The following is a 21,400-nucleotide window of genomic DNA, read 5'->3' as shown; positions in this document are numbered from 1 at the left end:
TTATGTGACACTGACAACACCGTATCTTAGACTCATGCATCACTCTGTATAGCTGAATTATTAATTACATGATTGATAGAAAATTAATGATCAGCTACTCTATTTTGACACTTGATTTATTGTTTCAGTGATGGGTCTAAGCAAAAATATTAAAAACTCTGTTTACAGCTTCTCCAATTTTCAGATGTCTCCAATTTACATATGTGTAAAGTCAGCATCCTGGTTGCTCTGACAAAACAAAGCTGCAAGCTGGTATGCACATCTGGTTTGAATTTTGCTAGCAAATATTTGCTTTATCATAAACACAGTTAGGGTTGTAGCGATGTACCGGTTTTAAGGTATACCATGATATAAAAGTTGACAATTATCATACTGTTTAATTTTGCTTATCTATGATACTGAAAAAAATATACAACTCTTACATTTTACACATATTTCCATTTTAAAAAAATGGTTTCAGGTCTCAGTTATAGTGAAAAAAATGTGTTCAGTCAAATCTAACTCTTCCATTATCATTCCTTCAGTTTCATTCTGGCTGATAATAATGAGAATTCTGTAACACCATGATACCGCAAAACCACAACATCTTCTACGAGTGTTATTGTACTGTGAAAATCTCATACTATTGCAACCCTGATTAGAGTTAACCGTAGCTGTAAATGCACCATGTTAACCAAGCTAGCAGATATGATTAGCACCACCCTTTTATTCAAATATAGACACTTTTGGCCCCAAAAATCCAAGATGGCAATGGCCAAAATCCCAAACTCAAGGCTTCAAAATGGGAGTGGTTAAGGTCACGATAGCTACATCAATTATTTCATACAGTCTATGTATAAAATAAGACTTTGAAGATGTCACCTTGGTTTTTGTGATATTAGAATTCCTATTTTTCTATTTTCTGCATTGTATAGTGTAAAGATCCTTTTAAAAAAAACATTATAAATAAATGTCATATCATTAGATTATGGAAATAAAAGTTGGGTGCAGCTCTATCTTCAGAAATGTTTTGGATTCCACAATTCCACTTCACAAGTTGAAGTGTTTGACAGGATGCTCTGGCTGCTAAATATACCGCAGCACTGACGCTCCATCTCACCTTGAGGAAGACCTGCAGCTCCTGGGACTGTGTGCGCTGCAGGATGTCTGGCTGCAGATGTTTGAATATGGCCACGCACATGTACACCTGGTAGTCAGGACCCATCACCACACAAGTGGAAAGGTAGTGACAGATTTCTGTCCAGTCCAGATAGTTCCAGAAACACTGAGTCAACCAGTGGAGGCACATCTGTGAGAAGACAGACAAAAGTTGTGACTTCCAGGATTATGTTGTTGTTGAGTCTCATCATTACTGAGAATAAACCTGTCAGCAGAATATTACAAATTGCTCTGAACTCAGGTCTTAGTCATTAACATTTAATAAAGGTGAAAAGACCCCAATTATACTATAATATGAATGATCTACTTGATGCCACTGACAACCAATGAATCATCTCTTAGACAATTATTCTTCTTCCAATAATAAATCAAATATGTCAAGAATGAAATGTCTTTCCCTTTAGTCTCATCAATCTTTATAGCTCTCTTAAATATACCTAATCTATAAAATAACATACTGAAGAATTTATTCCTATAACTTTACATTTGTGCTAAGTTTTTACATTTTCTTAAATCTGTACAAAACAACCAAATAATTACATGTAACATAACCATGAAAATTACAGTCCAGAGCGTAAAACCAGTACATTATAAAACCAACAATGAAAAAAAAGAACAGGCTGGGAAGTTTTTAAAAGACCAAGGAGTGCAAACGAGTATCTAATTGAATGGCACCATCCTACTTTAAGAGCCCACAACTCAATAAGAACAATAATGATACAGAGACTTAACAGAGCAGATGAACAGCAGACGTTTAAACATCATTTAAAATATATACAAGTCACTGAAGAGCTTTCACCCATGACTTTTAAATTTTGACCAGGAGATGGTCAATGTAACTTAAGAGTTTTGCCAGCAGATAAGAATAAAAGTATACTAATTAAAGATGGAGGTTGATTTGTAGAGGCATTCAGAAAGCTCAGCAGGAGCTGAAAATGATTCCTGCATTTCAGAACAGGAAGTAATGTGGATCTGTGGTATTTTAAACCAGACAGAATTTCTCCAGGGTCAAATAAATGACATGTAATATTTTTGTAGCAATAAGACAAAAGCAATTCTAGCTGATTTTAGACACATGATCAAATAAGATTTTTTTTAGACTTAGATTTAATTATGTCCTTTATTTAGAGCAATAATACACAACATTAATAACATTGCCACACATTATGATAATAACAATATCCAGAACATAGACTCATTATGGGTTGTAGGCAGGGGGCTTACTACAGCATTTACTAATTTACATATAGTTTACCATGATTAACCAAACAGTAGGACCAAAAAAAGAGCTCCTTATTCTGACAAATATATTATTCATATAAACAATTTGAATTTTGACAATTTGAAAACATTTCAGTTGCGAAAAGAAGAAGAATGGAAGATTGACATAATGCTTATTTCAATAACTCTCATATTCCTTGAAATGTGATGTGAGTACATTGTGTCTGAAACTTTTCGTATATTTCACTGTGACACTTGTTTATACAAGTGCTCTAAGTTGGATTCACTGAACTCTTGGTACTGCATAAACTGTCTAAAATTGCTGGATTCTGCCTGATGAGTTCCTGTTGTGTATGAGGAGGTGTCCATTCATGAGATCTGATAATTATCATAATTGATGGCCCCAAAACTTATAAACTATATTTATTAATTAATTTACTCATTAATTCATTTATTTTCAGTGGTGATCAAGACTGAAAATCTGTAAAATTTAGCAAAATGATCTTTTACTTGTCGTGTGAAAGACAATATTTATTTAAGTACACTTTGAAAAAGAAAATCTGCAGATTTTGTCGCAAGGCTGTGGACACAGATACCATTTGGATCTGTTTATTTACAAACATGTTAAAAAGCGTAAGAGCAAGAATTTCACACCATGTAGCCTCAGGTCAAAAACATAAAAAACTGAACAGTGTCAGTAGTAATAGAAAAATTAAAAAATACAGCTGTTTATGAGCAAAGGAGTCTTCTGTGACAGAAATAAAGAGAATGGTTTGAAACAAAGTTAGAGTCTAAAAAGGGGATTATAGGTCTGACAAAGTCTTCAAAACAGTTTTTTTACCCGCTGTAAAGACCAGCAGTGCAGGGAAACTGGCGACAGCCACAAATTCAAAATAAAAAAAAATCTGTTTGATATTATCTTTCAATTAAAATCAACCTAAATGTGAAACCTATATGCAAAAAAACTGTTCTGATGGGTTTTTAACTTGTATAATCTATAGATGACCTAAAAAAAACATAAATGGCTCAGTTATACAATGCCTTTAGGAAGTGTTGTTCCCATGATTTAAGTATGTATTAAATAAAATGGTGCCCATGTATATTGTGCCCATTTATCTTCACATTTATATGATCAGGAAAATGGACCAATTTTCTTTTAATCAGCCTGCCTCCTAAAAGTTTGGTTTAATTACCCGCACGCACACAGCTGTATGATCATGCTCTGCTCTGTTCATTATGTCTGGAGTGTATATTAACTTCACTTGCTGACTCAGCGTTACCAACTTTTCTAAATGAATCTTTCTGGAAACATGTTTGCTTTGAGGGTGAAAAATAATAACTCACTGCAGTGTTGAATATTGAGATGGGATTAGGGGACAGGAGACAAGGAGATGCATGCTAATGTGTAATTTCTCCAGCTGATGACGGAGTTGCGCTCAGAGATATTAATGCAGTGGCTCAACGAGTGGTTCCCACCTGTCCACAGTTAAAAAGAACACAAAATACTACAGATGTAAAGCTAAATCTAGGACTTTTATCAAGAGCAGTTTAGATTTTCTGGTTCTCTTTACTCAATCACAGTGTGACTTGTCAAACTGAACATTAACCATAAGTCAATAAATGTATACAACTGCGTTTAATATCAAATCAGTCATACAGAAGTCTGCTTGTAACCCGGATTTCTAGTTTGTGCAAACATTTTAAGTTTTAAGAATTAGTTTTAAAGATGTATGTTTTGAAAGACGAGAAATATCAAGTCCTAGGGTGCTTTTTTTCATTAGAGTTACTGAAGTGCTAGAGCATTAAGCCGTTTCAACAGTGTTTTGATGTGATGAAATTTGGAACCATTTTAAGAGGTCATCCTGACACATTATATCACAACTTAAATATATAAAGTGGACAGAGCTGATTGCCAGTCAGCCATAGAGGCAGTTGTTGCTACAACAAGCAAAGTGTGGAGTACTGGAAACCAAACACATTATTAACTAACCTGTTTCTCCAACCCTGAGTGAAAGTCTAATGTCAACACACTAATATGCACCCTCTTAGTCCAGAGATGTACCTGCGTTTTTAGCGTGCATCATTAACAGAACTGTTCACGTATTGGCCGATGTACTATGAGTGTTACTACAGGATTCCACTATATTACACTCAAGGAGGTTACCATATTGTTAATTCTGAGATCACAGCAGAAAAAGTCACAGCAGCATCCTCACAGACTGTATGTAAGCACATTGAGCACATTGAGCACATTGCAACAATGGTGAGTATGTTTCTCAAAATGTTGCTATGCATCTTGCAACTTGCATACACGTAGGTTTTAGGACGCGCACAGCCAACAATCCAAGCCAGCTAGTATATGAGTAAATGAGTCCATTTTTTTCATCTGAAATTGTTGTACGTGTAAAAATAAACACAACCTCATGTTGCGTCAATCATATTTACACTCTAACTCCAAAACTTTCGAGACTTTTTGTCCATCATTTAAGTTTTCAGATCAGGATCGATTTTCTGTATTTCTGCATCTGTAAAAAGCTTTGAATGTTGTTTGACCAAGGCGCAGTAAAGAAAATGTGGCAGACGGAAACATCAGTGACAAGAGAGAGGAGCGGAGAGCACAGTATCCTTTCATACTTCAGATGGCTCATTTTTAACAGGTCAGATAGTGATATTCAGGTGGACAATGATGACTAGCAGGTGAATGAGGACCGCTCACAGACAGAGGGAGAGACGGTGTGAGGACAGGCAGGAGGACAGCCCAGTCCTTTCATGCAGGACGCAGGAAGAGAGTGCCTGCAGCCAGGGAAGGTATTTCCAGTGGAGAGAAGCAGGGGTGCAATGGGTCTCGTATTGCAAATTTGTCTGTAAGGTTTTTGTACATAACGTTTTTTTTTTTGGTTGACGTTTGAAAAAAAGGCATTTGGAAAAAAGGACTCAGTTTACATGTTGGCTAAGCAGGTATAATGTTTGCTGGGTTCACAGTCTTCATTGAGTGTGTTAGGATGCCAGATTTGCTAATTAACAGTATTAATTACAACCTCATTAGTTTGCAGGTGTTTGGTAGATGAAAAGTATCACATGTAAAGGATCACAGAAAATATTACAATTCATCCCGATGAATTTGTGTACCAAATATGACAATTAATTTAATAGTTGTTCAGACATTTCACTAAAAGCCACATATGTAAACCACATGGTGGCACTACAGGTAAAGTCAGAGTACCACAAAGGTCAGTAGGATTCATCTCTGGGGAACATGAATGTCTGTATAAAATGTCATTAGATTCAGTCAAATAGCTGTTGAGATATTTTGGTCTGAAACAAAGAGGAGTACTGACATGACATTACTGACATGGCCAGAGCCGTGCCAGTGGAATGGCTTATAAAAAATAAAACTAAAAACCAGCGGGTAGATAGCTGGAAATGTACTGTAAGTGTAAAGCCTCACAGGGGAGCATTATTTAATAAATGTGTTGTGATTAGTTGATCTCTGCTCCTCCTCATTAGGATTTGACTACAATGAGTAGTTTTGAGTTTGACAGAGCTTCACACCCCGGTTTTAACAAACAGACAACAAACAGTGCACTCACTGCATTTCATAATTGTCGTGCCAATAATTAGCCACTGTGTTCACTAACGACACAAGTCTGCTCAAGCATACAAACAAGCTCCACTTACGCTCCATAAACATATTAGATTATCATCGCCCCCTCCTCAGCTACACTCTCATGAAAATACTGACATCCTAATTTGTGTGTTGTAATAAAAACAGGGAATGACTGGATCCATGCCGCCCTTTGTTTTTTTTAAACCCTGGGGCAGAAAAACAAGTACACATAGAGTGCTTTCTGTGACTATAAATCCCTCCAAGGTCCTTCCAAGAGCAGCTCTTTTTCTAAACGTGCAAAATGTGCTTTCTTCAGTTGTTAGTGTTGTGGGTCCAAAGGTGAACGTGACTTTATTTTTTCAGAATTCTTTATTCCATTTTTTCTTCTGCCATTACCAGGCTTTCAGAGTTATTATTACTCGAGCAGCACAGGCCACATCGCCCGGGCTCACAAAGATATTCTGCGTGTAGAAAAGCAGTGATGAGTGATAATTGGGTGTCACTGTTTTTGGGCGTTCAGTTTAATCTCATGTGATATGAACATATAATGCTGCTGTTTTGAGATTTTTTTCATTCAAAGTTATGATTCATAGCAAAGAGAAATCAAAATCTATCAAAACATTAACATTTTTGTTTTGCTTAAAACAACAGAGCACATTTCTTTGCACTGAATATTGAATTGATAATATATATGTATCTCTGCAAGACATTAGTTCGGAGGGGTGTGTGTGTGTGTGTGTGTTTGTGCGTGTGCGCGTGTGTGTGTGTGCATGTATATCCGTTTGTCTGCAGCTCATATCATAAACTACTGAACCAATCAGCCTCGTATTTTTTGTGCACATGCATGACTGTATGCTGAACGACCTCTCTTTGCAATGATTCACAGTTGGTGAAAAACCTGTTTTATTACTATACTATACTATACTGTTTTATACCGTCACTGACTGCTGACTCCACACTCCACACTAACGTCTGTTGCAGGACATATTTTGACTTTTGTCATGGCTGGAAAACTGACATGCACAGAAAAGTTTGGTCTCATTTTGAACTGGAACGTCTACAGATTAATTTTATCAGTATAGTATGACCTACTAAAGTTAGGCACTACACTAGATGCATAAATCTCTGGGTGTTTTTTTTTGCTACCGTCGTCGCCATCATGACTGTACAAAAGCTTCACCTCAGTCCAGCCACGACCTGGTTCTGTTTTATCTACTGCACAGCATCATACCCCATCGGGAGAATTTTAGAAGTGGAACGTGTTGCCTGTCTAATTTGTAGATTTTTATGTTCTCTCCTTGATATTTGTGCTCATAACTAAGTAGGTTTTGTAGTATGGTTTCTTTTTTTAGGTCTGTTTTAATTGTGTTTATTGATGTTATTCCTACACTGTTGTGCTGTCGTGGATCAAAGATTGAAACCAGTTTTAGTTTTTAAAAATGCATAAATCCTCATAATTGAATTGTATCTAGACTTCACATACAGTGCCTGTGAGCAGAAAAACTGAATCTGCTCTGTGCAATGTGCCACATCAAATGAAACAGAATTGCTTAGGATGACCACCATCTGCATACTACTAAATGCACTTCTTTGCTTATTTGATTTGACTTATTGCAACATAAATTGATACTGAAAAACATGTTTATATCATATTCATGTCTTTATATTTACTGTTTACCAAGCCCCATTTTATGATTTATTGCTACTTAAAGCTACACTATATTTTCATATTGAGAATAGACAAAAGAAAAAAGGAAAATCTTCGGGCAAGATATTGCTGTTTTAAGTCTTCGTGGTGTGATTCTCAGTCTTTTCTCTATAATATATCATTATTACTTGCATATGGGTTTTGGACATTTGGTCAGACAAAGCAAGACCTAAAAACGTCATCTTGGACACTGTGGAACTGCGATGACAAGATTATAACAGAATCAGCAGATTAATCTATAATAAAAAATAACTGTTCTCTGCAGCTGTAAACTGAATAAAGTGGGTGGATTTTAACTGTAACTAGATAAAACCTACCTCATGAACTGCAATCACATTAAAGTGATATTCAGAATATCTAAAGCCGTCTGGCTCTTATTACAATGTAGGACACAAATTGTTTCTTTTTTAGGACAAATGAACCGCAAAAGCATATTTATCTTTTACCTACTACAGTTCACTGCTCACATTACAATTACTGTTTAAAAGTATCTCCCTGTCACACACACACACACACACACACACACACACACACACACACACACACACACACACACACACACACACACACGCACACACACACACACACACACACACACACACACACTCCTCTTCTTGAGGCAGTCTGACTGTTTCAAATAATTCCACATTCTCTAGAAGGATTTTGACGGCGGCCTGCGTCCACACACATTCATACACATTCACACAACCTCTACTGTATGAATGTTAGAGGTGTATAATGCTTCATTTGCTGCTGCTGCTTTGTCAGGTTTTCAAAGCTCAAACTTTTGGAATAGATATTTCCATTTCTGACTGAAGAACAGGTGCCCATTATCGCCTTGAAGAGCAAAGAGATGAGCTGAATGTTAACGTTTTACTCCACCCTGGAGACGGCGAGTTCAGATCTTTGATGCAAATGCGGCAAGTCTTATAAGCGCCCCTGCTGCCGTACATTACGTGAGCCTCAACTGTCAACCGCAGACACACAGCAGACAGGATCAAACGTAAGAGGATTCAAGGTGAAAAAGCTTTTTCTACCTCGTTGTTTGTGAGAGAGAAAGTCTGTGTCAAAAGAACCAGGTGCCGAGGAGCAAAGATCTAACTTTTCAACCGCTCTGTTTAAAAAAAAAAAAGGGAAAAGACTCAATGTCAAAACCGCGTTTTGGTATTTTAAAGTCAAGTGAAGCCAAAGCAGGATAAAAAGGGAAGTCATTCACAGGGCAAGTGCAGTTATAAAGGCTTTAAAGCTGGTTCTGGGTCTTTTACTGACATCATTAATGAAATATTCAACAAAGGGGACAAAACAAAATAAGCTGCTGACTCTTTTGGTGTTGCTGTCCATATTGATCTAAGAGGTTTGGGAAATTGAAATCATAATACAAAGACAGAAAAGTAAAATTTGAAATCTGATTTAAAGTAATTGTCTGCTGGAGAGACAGAAACTTCTGTCTCTTCAAAGCTTCATCAGTCAGAGTCAGTCAGAGTTTTTCTATGAATTTATTTTCATTACAATTCACTCAGCCTGAAAATCAATATTTTTAAAATAAATCAATACTAACCAAATAAAAATATGCATCTCTTGTGCATTTCCAGTGTCTGCAAGCAATTCCCAAGAAAGACTACTGACACTTAGAAATGCAATAAATTCGGGAGAAGAGCTGAACTTCCTGCTAGCACTGACAATGATAGCCACCGTGCTGAAGTTGGATGGACAAAGACTGGGTCTGTAAAGTTCGGGCAATATTCAGGGTCGGACTTTCCATTGAAATAATGAGAGTTTTGGATTCAAGCGGCAAGCAGGCTCTTGCACCTTTGAGTGTGTCAAATTCTCTCAACGACATTAAGTATTGGATGTCACAAACCTGTCTTCAGTTAAATGAAAGCAACACTTAAATTGTCTTATATGGAAAGCTCGATACAAGAAATCTTTTAGTGACCTACCATCTAATAAAAAGCCTGTGGCCTGAAACTTTGGAGTGATTTTCACAGTTTTGTGACTTCTGATGAGCAAGTAAAGAGAGTTATGCAGTCCTGCTTTCTTCAACTCAGAAATGTATAAAAAAAAAGTTATTTTTATTTCAAGCTGATTGAAAGAAGGCAATTCATGTTTTTTTTCATTTTGCACAAGTGCACTGGCTACCAGTGATATTCAGAATTGACTTAGATTGACTTCTTAACTCTTTATGAGCCAGAACACAGCCTTAGACCTCAGGCGATACTCTTTTGGCTGCCCTACAGTCCAGGCTCAGGCTAAAGGTGACTACACTTTCTCTATGTAGTTTAGGAACAGCTACCTGAGGAAATAAGAATAGCAAAGTCTGTTTCATCTCGGAAATCTCCTCCACAAACAAGCACTTTCATGTAAATCAGTCCATACACAATCACTGAGGGGTCTTGTTTTTTTCCTCAGTTTGTCTTGTATTATCCTTTACTCCTGTCTTTTCGGTAGTTTTCCACACAGACTTGTATTCAAAGGTTCAATGCGCTCTCAAGTGTTTCCCCTTTTCCTTTGTCATTGTTGTTGCATTTGGGTTTTATTTTATGTAAAACACATTGTTTTGTAGAAAACTGTTATACAAAAAGGCATTCTTATCAATATTATTTGTCCATCAACATCTATCACAGGCTGAGTCAGTTTGGAAATCAAACCTTCCAAAGCCAGGCAGAAGAAGAGCAAAAACATATTTTTCATCAAGAAAAGCCTTCAGTGCTGTGCTCTGTTCTTCTTTTAATGAAGAAATACTTTCTGGTATAACTGATGCGATTGCAGCATCTAACCTCTTTAGAGGTGCCACTGTTGTTTTGAACAAGCAGTCGCCTCTCTGTGTCATCACACACAACTAAACAATGCCTGTGTGGCTGTTAGTTGCTCCTCACACTGATTGGTGCACTGGTGGTGCCAAAACGCAATACTTGACGCTTGACAAGATGGATTTTTGTGTGATCGCTGTGATTCTTGGGTGATTTTGCATCTTGCGAGAATCCAGCTGCAGTGCAAGATAACCATATCCTCTCCATGGTCTTCCTCAATGCCAAACTCTGATACCTCACCTTCACCATCCAAACTGAATTTCTGTTTAATGAGATGCTGGCAACTCATCTGTACATGTAATGGAAGAGTGCACTACTGAATGCAGTGCATGTTACAATTCTATTATATGTTTTCTTCACATATATTTCCCTCTTAAGAAGTCCACTATTTAAAGGTTGTTTCATGATGAAATTGTGCAAAATTTCCAAAATTCCTAAGATTAACTCCCCTTGAAAAGTTTCTGTAAATTTACCGACCATTTTCAAACCCAACAAAGACAGAGCGTTACAAACAGAGACTCAAACTTCATCAACAGAAGATTTTTAGAAGTGTCACTGACTAGTTGAATCTAAATCTTGAGTAAATCTTGCACCAGTTGGCTTTAAGTGAACCTCTTGTCTCTGTGGATCATACCTGTGATGGGGTGAAACCAGATATCCTGAAGGCTGAGTGAACCAGAGGAACTTCAGCTTTTAGCAGCATCTCCACGTAATGAGCTGTACACCAGTAAACAGGAGGAATCGCAGATTCGGCTACTACCACAGGAACATGGACCTGTCACGGCAAACACAAGCTTGGAGTCAATGTGGAGCATTATTTCTGTAAATAATGCCCAATTTTGCTTGCATTACTGGTGGATATTCAAACAAAAAACAGCAGCAACATCAATAGCAAGCTCCGTGTTTTGTATTTAGAGCTGATACAGAGATAAAAACAACCTTGAATACTTTCAGTAGCTTTTAAATTGAAATTGAAACAGCATGCTGCTTTGTGCTCACATACAAGCGTATGTGTGTGTTAACTGTGTTCTTTGCTCACATTCCCTGCGAAGCTTGCTGTTGCTGCCTCTTAATTATTTCTGCCCTTTCGGTTTACTGTGATATTGACAAAATCGACCATGTTGAGTAGTTGGAGTCTAACTGCCGTGTGCAGAAATTCACCGTCTACATCTGCATCAAACACACCCACATAACACACTTTCAGACGAGTCCAATTGAGCTGTATTGACTTTGACGAGAGTCAACAAGATGACAGAGGCTGGAATAATGACAGCAAAAGCTTTATCGCAGCGCCTCAGTTCTTCCTTGCAATTTTCAATGATTGAAACCAGACTTCTTTTTAGACTTCTTCCCCTAACTTGAATTTCTTTTACTCTTTTATTTCCCCTCTTTCCCCTCATTTATCTCTTTCAGCTGTCTTCCTCTTAGTATTCTTTTTTAAGTTGAGTAAAAAAACATCCAGTTTGTTTTTCACCATGCTGAAATATGAGGAGCCAAACTGAAAGTCATTATATGAAAAATGTTAGGATTCATCATCATCTTCATTTATTCATGTATTCTTTGCTGTGACTCCTGACGTGCTGTGGATTAAAAAGGTGGGATTAAATGAGACAATTCATAGCATTCAATTTCATAGCTGTTACCAATTGGGAGGCAGGTTTAATATGGACATGTTAACCCAAAATCCATCATAGATGAAAATTGTCACATGAACATCTCTTAATGACACCTTACATACACATGTAAAAAGCTGTTTCAGCCTAGAAAGAGAGGATTTTACTATACTCATCTAGCACTTACATGACCACTTTTTAGCCCCCGTTTATATATTTTTTTCTCTTTAAAAGCAATCTCAAACTGTCTCCTGAGCAGCAGCACGACAACTGAAGTCTTAGCAAACCAAGATAGCGACAATACATTAAAGCTGATGAATGCTCTGTAGGATGATGCATGACTGAGAAGAAATAGTATCTTTTAAATGTCAGGTTTGCTCCCATTTATGCTTTTAAAGTACTAAATTACTGCACATTCAAATCCTAGCTATTGTACAACTGAATACACTGTAGTGCCATTGTGTTTGCAAGTCGTTATACTCACAGAGGAATGTATCCTTGCTGGCCAGATGAATGCAGAGGTAAGCAAACTGGACAGGTTGAGAAGCAAACTTAGAGACCTATCCATGTCCCCAGCCATGATGAGGAACACTGTAGATGCCAGCCAGTCGTGGCCTGGATAACCATCCTGCAGAATGACTGGGGGGCAGAGTTAAAGAGCCAAAGGACTGGTGGGAAAGGCACAAAGATCTATGACAACAAACAGAGCTGCTTAGATTAGTTTTGCAACATGGAAGTAGTCCACAGAAAAAAATGGGACAGATACATGTAAAGTGTGGACACATACAGTTTTTATCTTACCTTCAAACGAGACACACATTTAAATAGCAAGACTTTTAAAGGTCCAGTATGTTATATCTAGGGGGCTGCAGTGGCATGTAGTGGCCTCTCCTCTATGATTTTGGTGCTTTCACATATGCATGAAATGCCACTGGTCGAGTGAGAACGTAGCAGGGCAGACCTGGGCGCAGTGTTACTATATACTGTTAAATGCCCAAATGGCCCCTGCCGCGTCCACCTGGTATGGATGTAACCTATCAGGTGCACACGACAAACTCGGACTTTGATGCATCCCCCTAAATCCTACACACTGGACCTTTAATAAAGAGAATGTACTACTTTGCACGTGTTTTTATTACCGATTATGAGCCACAGAGCCGTACATCAGCGCAGCTGCGGAAAAAAAAGACCTGGCTAATTTGACTTGACAGACATTTTCTGGCAACAGCAGGTGGTGTGGAATTAATTCAAACCACATATTTAGTAATACAAATACAATTAAAAGCTGAAATTCATTGACTTTGTTTATCTAAAAGGATTTGTAAAGATCCCGTTAAGGTGTCACGAGAAACTGAGTCCTTATGTTGTGTTAAATAAAGCGTTAAGCTAATACCACTTTACTGTCAACTGACACCATGGAGTGTCAACCACAGAGCGAGAACTGCTTTGACAGTCAATTAACCCTGATACACCAGACCATTATCTCATCGCAGAAAAAACAGCCTCCTACAGTTAAGACAGCTAAGATCCAATTCTCTGTGGGCAGTGTTATTTTGTGAATTTATGAGATGAGAAACAGACTCATTCTGGGTCTATCTGCGTGGCTGGTGGTAAGTAGGAAAATGTGTTTTTTTGTAATTTTGGTGAACAAGGAATCAAGTGTGAATCCTGTGAGAAATTCAGCCAAAATGATTAATTTACTACAAAGTCTCCCACATGGCAGCTCTGCATTGTGAGCGGCACATTATGCCAGCCATGAGGAGAACAAAAACTAACATGATTCAAAACACAAGGGTCGCAACACTATAAGACTCTTAGGTTTCTAACTTGAAGGCTTCTTTAATGTTTTATTTGGGCTCTGTAGCATTTACTCTTTATGCTTGAGTTCATGTTTGACATTTGAGTTCATGTTTCAACCCTAGGCTTTATGTATGATATGAAAATAACAGAATATGGCAGTTTAATGTATCTTTGTTATCGAGCGAAGATGCATTAAACTAAAATCCCCAACAGTGGGAAATTAACCATGCTGAATAGTCGTTGTGAAGGGATTGTCTGCTAGACCACAGTGGATATGAGATTAGACGCCAGAAGACACCAGAAGATGACAAAATATGCAAAAGATGGCCAATATTACACAAGCAAGCTATTTAGGCAAATTCAAGGCAATTCAATCCCTATGAAATTTTCTTTCATCATCTGAGCCAGCAGTGATTATTATTGAATGAAGTGTCTCCTTTGCCTTGCCGGTCTTATGACATTTCAGTGTTAAAAAAGAGTTTCAAATCAAATTTGAAACGACTAAGGTATTACATTATTGATACAAAAAAAATTAAAATATCAGTCGGGACACTGTATAATATTATAAGATTTTGTTACATTTTTGACCAAGTGCAAATTTTATTACATTTTCAGGCATAATTAAATTTTCAAGAAATTACTACATTATTGGGTGCCACAAGCTCAGTTTCATTTGGACATTTAATCATTTGATTCAAATCCTGCTGGAAGCAAATAACTACCCTGATATGCAAGTCTGAGTGATTGTTTATAAAAATGGACAACACATCTGCAGTTCATCCAGTGTAAAAAGCCCAAATATCCCTGAGAGGGTTGCTGCCCTCTTGCTCTGATGACAGAGGCGATCTCTGTGGTATTGAGATCCTGCCCATACACCCATTGGATAAATCGTGAGCAGCACCATTGACACACACAGATGTCAATCATGACATCACAATCTCTTTTATCGGATCACCTATTATAACTAAACTTGTCAGAAAAAATGAACTCCTGAGCAAAGATTTGCATGATAAGAAATTCTTAAAGTAACAGAAACCATCTTCAGGAAAAATTGGTGTGCACTTCTTGTGGGAGCTGTCATGTTATCCATCTTTATAATCCAGTCCTGATTTAGAGGAACTGAGCAGCAATTAGTGGGGAGTGAGAATACAATCTGATTCGACTCTAGAAAACAATCTTTGGGCTGTTGACATCTAATGTTTTCTATGTTTCCCTGCTGATTTGCTGCGTTTAAATAATGTAAACCTTTAACTTTTGTTTAGGTAGAAGGCACACAGAGAGATTTAATTTGAAAATTTGCCCTTAAAGCATTCACTAGGTAAAGTGTAACAGCATGAAAAATATGCCTACAAACTCTCAATTAATCAGGTTACAATATCCTCACATTTTTTTTAGTATTCATACTGTTGGGTTGTTTAACAACTTGGTTGGCCTTCAGTTAACAAACACATTCAGTTAAATGCCGCTTCACGCTCTTTGAAACTGACTGACAGACATGTCTCATCTATTTATAGTACACGCTGTCAAGACATCATTCTGAATGATAAAGAATTATAAATAAAGCAGAGCCTGGAAAAGAAAAAAAGCATTTTGATGCACCATCACTCAAGCTAAAATATTGCCTTGATTAAAAACGTCTCCCTCTATAAAATCAGAGCTCTACTTTGCATATCCTGACTTTAACTGAGGGACCACTCAGTTTGCTGTGTTTCAATTTCAGGACCCAAGTATTTCTTTAATTCATTGTGCTAAGTCTGCTTTCGGCTAAATTGCCATCTAATCACTCAGTATAAAAGATCTTCACGACCAACTTGTTCACATTAGCTCAAATGTCAGTGTGATCTCAGTATTACAAGGAAAATGTCATTCTGTTTTATATTTGTGAGGAGTCTTCATCTCTACGGTGTTTTCATGTTCAGTTGTTCACAGACAAAAGGAAACTTTCTGAAGGAGAAAGGAGGCATATCAGTTGCTATTTGGGACAAAATGAGGATGAACTGTTCAGAGACACAGATGGAGCAAGATAATCTGTATTGTGTTGATCAGACAGAGATGGACACTATCAGTCCCCTGTGTCTCTGAGTGAGATTACTGCAGTTATCTATCTAACACTGCTGCAGCTGCACATGCACATAAATACTGTGTCCTCGGTTGGATGACAGAAAGGATGTTGTATATAAAATTAAAATAAAATACAAGTGGGCATCGACATACACATGATTGTATTTTCTAGAGTAAAGGCAGGATGGCTGTTTGCTTGTGTTTAGGATGTAGTATGCAGGTGGGTTGCCTTGGTGGAGGGTGTCTTGTGATAAAAGGCTGAAAAACCCGATGAAGTCGAGGCACACGACTGAGGATGTGTCAGTCTGGTAACAACATCCAGCGGTCACCTTGGCTGAGCAGAAACCTCACCTGAGTTAGTGCTGTGCTGTAACTTCAGGGATTGTTAACACCTAGTCCTACTAATGAATGAAAAGCAGTTGACCTTAAAAAGTAAAATAATTCTTATTTTTCAACTTCCTTCTGACAATCTGTGTCCCAGAAATGGTGGACAGACATTAGTTTGTTGACAAAAGTCAGTCATGCGATTCATTTTGAGGTTACCGTGGCACCTCAATCACACTTTTTAAGCACAAATGTCATGTATTAATGTAGACAATTTAAACAAGCAATATGGTACGAGAAATTGTGCAAAATCTATTAACAGGGGGTTAATACCTTTATAGTTATAGTCGACCTGCTCTTTGTGAGTCCAGATGTGGAGTCTGTAAAGGATACTGAGCTCTGAGGCAGTTTTGACTCTCTGTGTGGACAAGAAGATCTTAATATGCTTCATTAGCAGCGTCAGGTCGTTCACAGCATCTTCTGTTAGTAGCCTGAGGTAGCTGCCATACCTGTTAACAACATAAAAACCATAAATCATTTATATTTCAGATCATCAGGCACATTTTATTTTATACTGCAATATTTCCATTACAAAACTGCACAATATGCGACACTGACTTGAAGCCCTCTACATCATTTGTGAAATAAGAATTTAACTGTGCAATAAAGTATACAGAATTTCACCTGTACAATGCCCTTAGCATTTAATTCTTACCTACTCTATTCTTTTATTTATATTTAGCAAACTTGTGGTATGATATATCTAATAGCATATATTTGTACATATTTCTGACTTTTTAAGCAACATATCTCTTATTTCTTATATTTTAAAGTTGCATATATATTGCATTTGAAATTGAAGCATAATATTCATTTTTGTCTTGCATTATTATTTTCCATTATTTTCTTGAAAAATGTCTCTATGCCTACATATAGTATAAGAGTAAATGTAACATCCCAGTTTCCCCCTCAAGGGTTAAATAAAGTATTTCTGATTTTAGATGTGTACTATTAAATTACATCACTTCTCCATAGCTCACTGCAATTAATCATGTTTCTCTAAATCTGAGAAGCAAAATAAGTAAAAGCTGTTTTTCTGTGAAATGTTTCATGATGACTTACAATTTCTCTGAGCTATTATCTTTGTATGAACTCTCATAATCCCCATATTGTACGCAAAATGACCCACAATACTGGAGATATTATAACAAAGACAATGACATACTGAGGCCTTGGGCAAATACACAGAAGTACTCATCAAAATTGAATTTAACAAGTCCAATGTGGTCAGTGGTATTCTGTCACTTCTAAGTCAAGATTAATTCTAAATTCATGTCTAACAACTTTTAATCTCCGATGACACACTTGTCTGTGGGTACCGCTAACACACTGTTTCAGTTGATACACAGAAAGTAAACATGGCACTGGAGAGCTCCCTTCAGGGGAGGTGTCGAGCAAGAGTTATAGACCCACTATGTAATGGAGCAGTGGGGTGTCATTAAGGGAGGAAAGGAGCAGTGTGAGAACAGTAACACAAGTCAGAGGGCCTACTTGTGGAAAAATAAAGAACAGACCAAATACTATGCTCACATGCATCATTAGAGTGAACAGCAGGAGAACCCTTACACACCTTTGACAGGTGTGAGAGCGTAATATAGGAGCAGCAGGGAATAAGTTTATTCCTCCGTATAGGAAAGCACGTATTTCTGATGTAAAAAAAAAAGGTATAGACAAGTGGCTTTGAGGTCCTCTGAAGGACACACCTTTGACATTGTGTGGCCTTGACACAGCCCACAAAGGGGCTCCAAAGGCTCATTCGTTTTTGGTCTCTATTTTAATCTGCTGTGTGTCTGGACAAACTGTTTTATCTATCTTCTTTAGCATGGCCTTCTAACTTTTCAACTCCTTACACAATGCAGCTCCAGAAAGGACCCCATTCGTCTGTGACTCTGAGGGACGGGAACAAACACCTGGGGCCAGATGTATGAACATTGCTTAAGTCAAGACCTTCAAATCCACCCACTGCACTGACTTCAATTTGACTGCTTCTGGTCTGGCATTGTAACAAGAGACAGCCTTTTCCCAGTTAAAATAAAAAACAACCAAGGAACGTCATGGAGGAACTTCATTTACCAATTAGTGCTGTGGGTGTTGTCAAATGGTGCACTGGAGCCAATAATGAACAATAACAATAATGGTGAGCAAGACAAGGTGTGTGAATGCTGCTATCATTCTAAGTTGATACATCTTAATATCGTGCAGCATCATAATGTGCTTGACTTTGCTCCGTTCCACTCTTAATACCCCAAAAAAACAGGTATGTTGTCATGACTACACATCTGGGTCCACTACATTTGAGTGTGCTGGTCCACTGCTTCAAATGTAATGGCGAGAGTCAGGAAAGTGGGAGTGTAACCCGCCAGTTAGCGGCAGCAACAAACATACAACAATGTTAGCCTACGGTGAAAAAGCCACTGTAACTTTCCTGGTTGAAAAATAATTGTCTGCATGGACAGTGATGTTACCCATCTTATATTATGAAAGCCTAAACTGCATTCAACAGCTTTCCATCTTTTCAAGTTCACTTGACTTGTTTGTGTTTATATGTGTCGTGGTCGTGGTGGTGTAAACACCACTTCCGCTGTCATTTTTTTCTTATAGACTGGGCTCATAGCGATATGAAAATGGAAAAATAAGGTGGGAGACTGAATCTAATACACCATGTTGTGGAGTACACTCTCAGGTTAACTCTGATGTCAGAATGAAATTACTTGTTGTAAAGTTCATGATTGAAATGAAGTATAGTGGAAGTTTAATAGGTGTTTTAAATAAAGGTTAAATGTTAGATAAGAATAATAATAATAATAATAAATAACAATAAATGTTAGAGCACTGCTGTGGCACCTTTACAAACAGACTTTTAGCTTCAGGGAATTTAAATCAACAGATATAAGGACAGGGTAAATTAATATTTGGGCGAGGTTTTAAAATGACTTTGAGCAAATAGTTGGTTAAGCAGAGTAACATAAAGTATAGGGAATTTTTTTTTACAGTTTTTCCCAGTGTCAGACTGGAGTAAATGTACCTTCTTTAGCATAAGTAGAGGAAATTTTAATAAACTTACCCAGGATCAAACTGAAGTAAATTCACCCATCTAGCATAAAGTAGAGGAAATTCTAATAATTGTCCCATGTATCAAACTATTATTAATGCACTTGGCACTTGCACAATGGCATTAAGTGGATGGAAATTTCAATATTTGTTCACAGTATCAAACTGGATCAAATTTACCATCTTTAGCATAAAGTAGAGAGATTTTCTTCAGGTTTTTTCCCATTAATCAAGCGGGAGTACCCGCTTTAGACTACAGCAGATGAAATTTTTAATATTCTTTTCCAGTATCAAATTAGAGTGAATGTATGGTTTTTTTCCCCATTAAGAAAATGGAGTAAATGTACCCTCCTTAGCATAAAGTGTCCGTTCTTTAGCACAATGAAGAGGGATCTGTTTTTTGTTTTTTTTTACTAGAGTAAATGTACCTTCTTTACCATAAAGTGTAGGTTTTTTTTTTTACTAGTATCAAACTGAAGTAAATGTATCTTGGGAAGCAGACTTCAAACATTTAAGGGTCTTTATTTTAGGAGCAGACACTGCAGAAACTAAAATGAAGCTTGCAGTTCATGCAGTTAGTGTTTGTTCACAGCAGGTTGCTGCTTCCGTTCCCGGTTGCTGCTGTCAGAAGACTGTCTAATTAAATACAGGTTTATGAGCTATAGAAAAACACTTTTCAGTACATACCTGAGACAGGTGTTGATTCCCAGCTGCTCCACAGATGATAACACAGCGTTCTCCACAGTCTTCTCCTCTGCTGTAAAACAAGCCGATTAAAAAGGAGAGGTGGTTATTACCAAGCAGGGCAGTACCCAGAGAGGGGATATGGTTGGAGGTTTTTTTGGGGAAAAGACTGTGTTGAATGGAAAAACATGACAATCTATCATGACTTGCTACTTTGAAGACAATACAGAGGTGATGTTGGGTCTAGGTAATTGCGTAGCTGGCAGTTTTACAGTGGTTGTTTGCCATTTAATTGTGATGTTTGCAAGGTAGCGTAGCATCAAGGTGACTTGGGTAATTTCACTAACAGTCAGCCACGGGTAATTTCACAGCATCACTTTGATGGTTTAGAGCAGTGGAGTCATAACTCATGATTTTAGGAGTGTGATGGAGTTTTGGGAGAAAATATACGGTATGAAATTTTGAGCCCTGTGAGAAAGCTCTTTATCTGTGGACTTTATCTTTATCTGTGGAGCGAGATACTACAGCAGCTGAAAGTACTGCAGCAGGGCAGCTTTAGATCCACATGCCAGAGCTTTGTACAGATCGTTGAGCTATCAGTCTCAGCAGCTGCTCTCATGGGCTCTTACTTAGCACCATTAAGTGTGCAGAATCATAAAAATATATTAGTTTTTGGAGTTACAGTTGTAATTGTGTGGAGAGAGCGATGAAAGAAGCAATAACTGCAGGAGCACTGATATTTTGTTTTGGAAGATGTTTCCACAGCTCCCTGGCTTTTGGGGAAAAGAATATTATTACATTTGGGCTAATGTATCCCCTGCCTCAGACAGTTTGTGGTTAGATGATGAGAGGATTCGACAATTAATAGAAGAAGTATTATCCAGGCAGCATCCGAGGCAGGGAAAACTTCAAATCCAATTTACAGACTAATGGTGCAGAAATATGAAAGGGAAATGATAATACCGTGGCTGTAATCTACATACAGAAGTGATAATTCAACATTGTTGTCATCGAAAAATCTGAGCTGAGCAATGTGGATTAATCACAGGCCATCAAATTCTATATTAATTGATAGAAAATAGCTTGTGATGAGGGCATGAAGCAGTGCCAGAACAACCAGTGCTGTATTGTCTCTCACCCCTCTCTCCTCACATAATAACATCTCTAAAAACCTCTTGCTGATGGCAATTACTGTCTAATGGAGACGAATGCTCTCTTGTTGTTTTTATTTCCTCCCTCCTCATTCTATCTGATCCTGTCTCTCCAGCAGTCAGTTTTACCGTTTGTAATAACTGTAATCACA

The 21,400-nt window shown here is 37.6% G+C and overlaps 1 protein-coding gene across 5 annotated transcripts in view; it reads right to left on the bottom strand.

Moving 5' to 3' along the window:
• The window catches only part of tbc1d32 (TBC1 domain family, member 32), an 86,814-nt gene that overhangs the window by 7,553 nt on the left and 57,861 nt on the right, over positions 1 to 21,400 (bottom strand). For 4 of the 5 annotated variants that reach the window (XM_042503384.2, XM_088089251.1, XM_088089254.1 and 1 more), the window contains exons 29-33: positions 20,101 to 20,170; positions 16,696 to 16,811; positions 12,602 to 12,756; positions 11,139 to 11,279; positions 1,100 to 1,288 (exon numbers count right to left, since the gene is read on the bottom strand). In XM_042503384.2, the coding sequence (XP_042359318.1) occupies positions 1,100 to 1,288; positions 11,139 to 11,279; positions 12,602 to 12,756; positions 16,696 to 16,811; positions 20,101 to 20,170 (671 nt within the window). The remainder of the gene's footprint in view (positions 1 to 1,099; positions 1,289 to 11,138; positions 11,280 to 12,601; positions 12,757 to 16,695; positions 16,812 to 20,100; positions 20,171 to 21,400) is intronic. The other variant, XM_088089252.1, reaches the window with a different exon arrangement.

Source organism: Plectropomus leopardus, chromosome 16 (assembly GCF_026936395.1).
Source record: "Plectropomus leopardus strain MGB_pleo_1.0 chromosome 16, ASM2693639v1, whole genome shotgun sequence".
NCBI classification, from domain to species: Eukaryota; Metazoa; Chordata; class Actinopteri; order Perciformes; family Serranidae; genus Plectropomus; species Plectropomus leopardus.
The sequence above is the reverse complement of the archived record's forward strand: the minus strand, read 5'-3'. Positions and strand labels throughout refer to the sequence as shown.